The sequence below is a fragment of the Pristiophorus japonicus genome, chromosome 23 (assembly GCF_044704955.1).
Source record: "Pristiophorus japonicus isolate sPriJap1 chromosome 23, sPriJap1.hap1, whole genome shotgun sequence".
NCBI classification, from domain to species: domain Eukaryota; kingdom Metazoa; phylum Chordata; class Chondrichthyes; family Pristiophoridae; genus Pristiophorus; species Pristiophorus japonicus.
The window spans coordinates 41,435,464-41,440,704 of NC_091999.1; the positions used below are offsets into that span (position 1 = coordinate 41,435,464).

The 5,241-nt window shown below is 47.6% G+C and overlaps 1 protein-coding gene across 1 annotated transcript; it reads right to left on the reverse strand.

Moving 5' to 3' along the window:
* Positions 1 to 1,369: 1,369 nt before the first annotated feature.
* On the reverse strand, positions 1,370 to 3,019 carry LOC139235651 (zinc finger protein 211-like). The gene has a single exon (XM_070866701.1). The coding sequence runs from the start codon at positions 2,483 to 2,485 to the stop codon at positions 1,643 to 1,645; it is 843 nt and encodes a 280-aa protein (XP_070722802.1). The 5' UTR covers positions 2,486 to 3,019; the 3' UTR covers positions 1,370 to 1,642.
* Between the last annotated feature and the right edge of the window lie 2,222 nt (positions 3,020 to 5,241).

Sequence of the window (5,241 nt, forward strand, 5' to 3'; positions counted from 1 at the left end):
CAGTTGCTAACCAAGGAGCTATTGCGGAGGGGGAGTTGGGGGGGATGACTTAAAACAATCACTATCACTACAGATAAAGTGCTAATCAAACTAATGTGACTGAAGGTGGACAAGTCCTCTGGACCTGATGGCATGCATCCTCAGGTCTTAAAATAATTAGTTGCAGAGATAGTGCATGCATTAGTTGTAATCCACCAAAATTCCCTGAATTCTGGAGAGGTCCCAGTGGACTGGAAAACTGCAAATGTAACACGCCTATTCAAGTAAGGAGGGAGACAGAGAGCAGGAAACTGTACATCAGTTAGCTTACCATCTGTCAGTGGGAAATACTCGAGTTCATCATTAAGGAAGTACTAGCAGGACATTTAGAAAACCATACTGCAGTTAGGCAGAGTTAGCACGGTTTTATGAAAGGGAAATCATGTTTGACAAATTTGCTGTAGTTGTTTAAGGATGTAACGAGTAGAGTGGATAAGGGAGAACCACTTGATGTTGTATATTTTGATTTCCAGAAAGCATTCAATAAGGTGCCACACAAAATATTACTGCACATGCTAAGAGCTCATGGGGTTGGGTGTAATATATCAGCATGAAGAGAGGATTGCTGAACTAACAGAAAACAGAGAGTCCGGATAAATGGGTCATTTTCAGGTTGGCAAACAGTAACTAGTGGGGTGCCGCAGTGATAAGTACTGGGGCCTCAACTAATTACAATTTATATTAATGACTTGGTTGAAGGGACCGAGTGTAACATAGCCAAATTTGTCGATGGTACAAAGATAGGTGGGAAAGCAAGTTGTGAGGAGGACGCAAAGAATCTACATAGGGATATAGATAGGTTCAATGAGTGGGCAAAAATCTGGCAGATGGACTATAATGTGGTAAAATATCAGGTGATTTCCTTTGGTAGGAAAAAAAAGCAAATTATTATTTAGATGTGGACGATTATAAAATGCTGTTATACAGAGAGATCTGGGGATTCTTGTACATGAAACTCAAAATGTTTGCATGCAGGTACAGCAATAATCAGGAAGGCAAACTGAATGCTGGCCTTTATTGCAAAGGGGATGGAGTCTAAAAGTAGGGAAGTCCTGCTACAACTGTCAGACCACACCTGGGCTACTGCGCACAGTTTTGGTCTGGACTTGTCTCCATTCTCGTGCCGAGAAGATTGATCCACCCAGATGGGAACAACAACATTTGGGTACACTGATTCCCCACCAATTCCCATTCCCCTTCTTTCTGGTGGATATGGAGGGGCCACTGTGTGTAATGAGCAAGGCATTAAGAATTGTCAGCAAGCTCTTTGCAATTGGAGATTTTATTCAGTGGAAACTTTCACACACTATTGTAGATTTTGTACCAAAGATCAATTTAGGATTAAAGTAAAAGTTCATAATTTTATTGCAAAGTAAATTTCTGTTGAGAATTGCTGAATTAAGGGGAAAGATAACCCACAGTGTTTCTTAAATGGACACTGCATCCCTGAGAACACAATCAGCAATATATCCAGAATATTAAAATCCAGCCCAGTTATCGGGTTATTAACATCAACAGAGACAAACGCCAACTGTCAGAATGAACATGGTTCAGTCGGGATATGATTAACAGCCTCAATAACAGTAGAATCCAACTCCTGCAATCACTTGTGAACTCGCTGGTGTTTCAGCAGGTGGGATGCCTGAGTGAATCCCTTCCCGCACTCCGAGCAGGTGAACGGCCTCTCCCCAGTGTGTACTCGCTGGTGTCTCAGCATGTTGGATGACTGAGTGAATCCCTTCCCACACTCCGAGCAGGTGAATGGCCTCTCCCCAGTGTGAACTCGCTGGTGTGTCAGCAGGTTGGATGAACAAGTGAATCCTTTACCACACTCATAGCAGGTGAACGGCCTCTCCCCAGTGTGAACTTGCTGGTGTGCCAGCAGGTTGGATGAACAAGTGAATACCTTCCCACACTCCGAGCAGGTGAACGGCCTCTCCTCAGTGTGTACTCGCTGGTGTGACTGCAGGTGGGATGACTGAGTGAATCCCTTCCCACACTCAGAGCAAGTGAACGGCCTCTCCCCAGTGTGAACTCGCTGGTGTGTCAGCAGGATGGATGGCCGAGTGAATCCCTTCCCACACTCAGAGCAGGTGAACGGCCTCTCCCCAGTGTGAACTCGCTGGTGTGTCAGCAGGTTGGATGAACAAGTGAATCCCTTCCCACACTCATAGCAGGTGAACGGCCTCTCCCCAGTGTGAACTCGCTGGTGTGCCAGCAGGTTGGATGAACAAGTGAATCCCTTCCCACACTCCGAGCAGGTGAACGGCCTCTCCCCAGTGTGAACTCGCTGCTGTTTCAGCAGGTCGGATGACTGAGTGAATCGCTTCCCACACTCAGAGCAGGTGAACGGCCTCTCCCCAGTGTGACTGTGTTGATGAATTTCCAGGATAGATGGTGATCTGAATCCCTTCCCACAGTCCCCACATTTCCACGGTTTCTCCATGGTGCGGGTATCCTTGTGACTCTCCAGGTTGGACGATCAGTTGAAGCCTCGCCCACACACACAACACGTTTACAGTTTCTCCCCGCTGTGAATGGTGCGATGTTTCTTCAGGCTGTGTAACTGGTTAAAGCTCTTTCCACAGGCAGTGCACTGGAACACTCACTCGGGTGTGTGTGTCTCGGTGCTTTTCCAGTCACACTGATATTTGAAATCTTTTCGCACAGACAGAACAGACAAACATTTCTCCTTCCACTTTCAAAGGCCGATGATATTCAGGTCCTGATGAATCGATTGACTCCATCAGATCTTGACGCGATGTTTAGTTTGTGTTTCCTGTCTGAAAATCTCCCCTTCTAATACGATGTAAAAGGAGATAACAAAACTCATCACTGTCAGTACAAGACACAAATTCAGGATATACACATCTAGTTTCCATTTAACATTCTTTCCTCTCTTTTTCTTCCAAAGCTGTAAATCCCTGTCTCACACATTGTCCCTCCTGCAGCACTGAAATCCAAATCAACACACATTTCTAGCCTGTTACTCCTCCACTCCCAGTTTTCACCACCAATTCTGGTTGGGTTCAGTTCTACACTCACTGGTTCCCGTCCCTCTCCTCCCCTGAATGTTCTGACTGTGGCTGGGTTCAGGTCGACACTCACTGGTTCCCCACTTCCACTGAAGATGTTGAGTCTGGCTGTGTTCAGTTCCGCACTCACTGGTTCCCCTTCCTCTGCTCCCCTGATGGGGCGGTCTCTGGCTGGGGTCATTTCTGCAATCACTGGGTCCTCTCTGTCCCTCCCCTCTTTCCCCACCACTGAAGATGCTGACTCTGGCTGGGTTTAGTTCTACTGTCACTGGTTCCTCTCCCTTGAAGGTACTGACTATGGATGGGTTTCGTTCTACAGTCACTGGTTCCCCTCCCCTGAAGGTACTGACTCTGGCTGGGTTCAGTTCTAGACTCACTGGTTCCCCTCACCTGAAGGTGCTGACTCTGGCTGGGTTCAGTTCTACACTCACTAGTTCCCCTCCCCTGAAGGTACTGACTCTGGCTGGGTTCAGTTCTACACTCACTGGTTCCCCTCCACTGAAGATACTGACTCTGGCTGGGTTCAGTTCTACACTCACTGGTTCCCCTCACCTGAAGGTGCTGACTCTGGCTGGGTTCAGTTCTACACTCACTGGTTCCCCTCCCCTGAAGGTACTGACTCTAGTTGGGTTCAGTTCTACACTCACTGAGTCCTCTCCCCTGAAGTTGCTGACTCTGGCTGGGTTCAGTTCTGCACTCACTGGTTCCCCTCCCCTGAAGGTGCTGACTCTTGCTGGGTTCAGTTCCAGACACTGACATCATTCACTTTGTTCCTGCACCAAGATGGCCACGCATGCGCTGTGCTGCTCAGTGAATCAAATTGGCGGCATGAACATGCCTTCCTGCACCAAGATGGCCACCGTTAGCCTGGGCCTGTGACCGGGAGAAAGCCCCAAAGCTGCAACCGCCGATATTCCGGTTATTATTCCAGGCTTGCGGCGAGCACCGATTGTTTATGAAGCCTCCCCGGCTCCCCACTGGTCCATTACTCTGCTCCGTCCCGCTGAAAAGGACACTTCTTGGGAGCCTGTACAAAACGCGTCTCCTCCACCATTACACGCACCGTGCATGCTCCAAACACAGCCAGGGCCCGCGCCTGCGCACTGAGCTCCTGTAGTCTGGGTGCAGCACATTCTCCTTTGCGGGGCATGCTGGGTACATACGACCATGAGAAATAGGAGCAGGAGTGGGCCATCCAGACCACCGGGCCTGCTCCCCATTCAATAAGTTCATGGCTGGTCTGATCATAGGCTCAGCTCCATTCCCTGCCCACTCCCCAGAACCCTTTACTCCCTTATCACTCAAAAATCTGGCTATCTCCGCCTTAAATATATACAATGATCCAGACTCCACTGCTCTCTGGTGCAGAGAATTCCACAGATTTACAACCCCCAGAGAAGAAATTCCTCCTCATCTCAGTTTTAAATCGGTTGAGGAGAAAGATTGCATTTGTGACTAGAACACGATGTACTGTGATTGCATTGGGCACTGAACTATGTTCATTCTGGCAGCTCTTGTTTGTTTCTGGTTATCTTAATAACCTCTATACCTGAACATAAGAACATAAGAAATAGCAACAGGAGTCGGCCATACGGCCCCTCGAGCCTGCTCCGCCATTCAATAAGATCATGGCTGATCTGATCATGGACTCAGTTCCACTTCCCCGCCCGCTCCCCATGCTCCCATATTCCCATATCTTTTAAGAAACTGTCTATTTCTGTCTTAAATTTATTCAATGGCCCAACTTCCACAGCTCTCTGAGGCAGTGAAGTTCATAGATTTACAACCCTCTGAGAGAAGAAATTGCTCCTCATCTCTCTTTTAAATGGGTGGCCCCTTATTCTAAGATCATGCACTCTAATTCTAGACTCCCCATTATCAGTGGAAACATCCTCTCTGCATCCACCTTATCAAGCCCCCTCATAATCTTATACGTTTTGATAAGATCACCTTTCATTCTTCTTAATTCCAGTCAGTAGAGGCCCAACGTACTTAATTGTTCCTCATAAGTCAAACCCCTCATGCCCAGAATCAACCTAGTGAACCTTCACTGAGCTGCCTCCAAAGCAAGTATACCCTTTCATAAATATGGAAACCAAAACTGCACGCAGTATTCCAGGTGTGGCCTCACATATAGCTCTGGCAAGATTTTCCTGCTTTTATACCC

What these genes read in the sequence shown, in the direction of transcription:
- LOC139235651 (XM_070866701.1), bottom strand. Translation starts at nt 2,485, where the DNA reads ATGGAGAAACCGTGGAAATGTGGGGACTGTGGGAAGGGATTCAGATCA.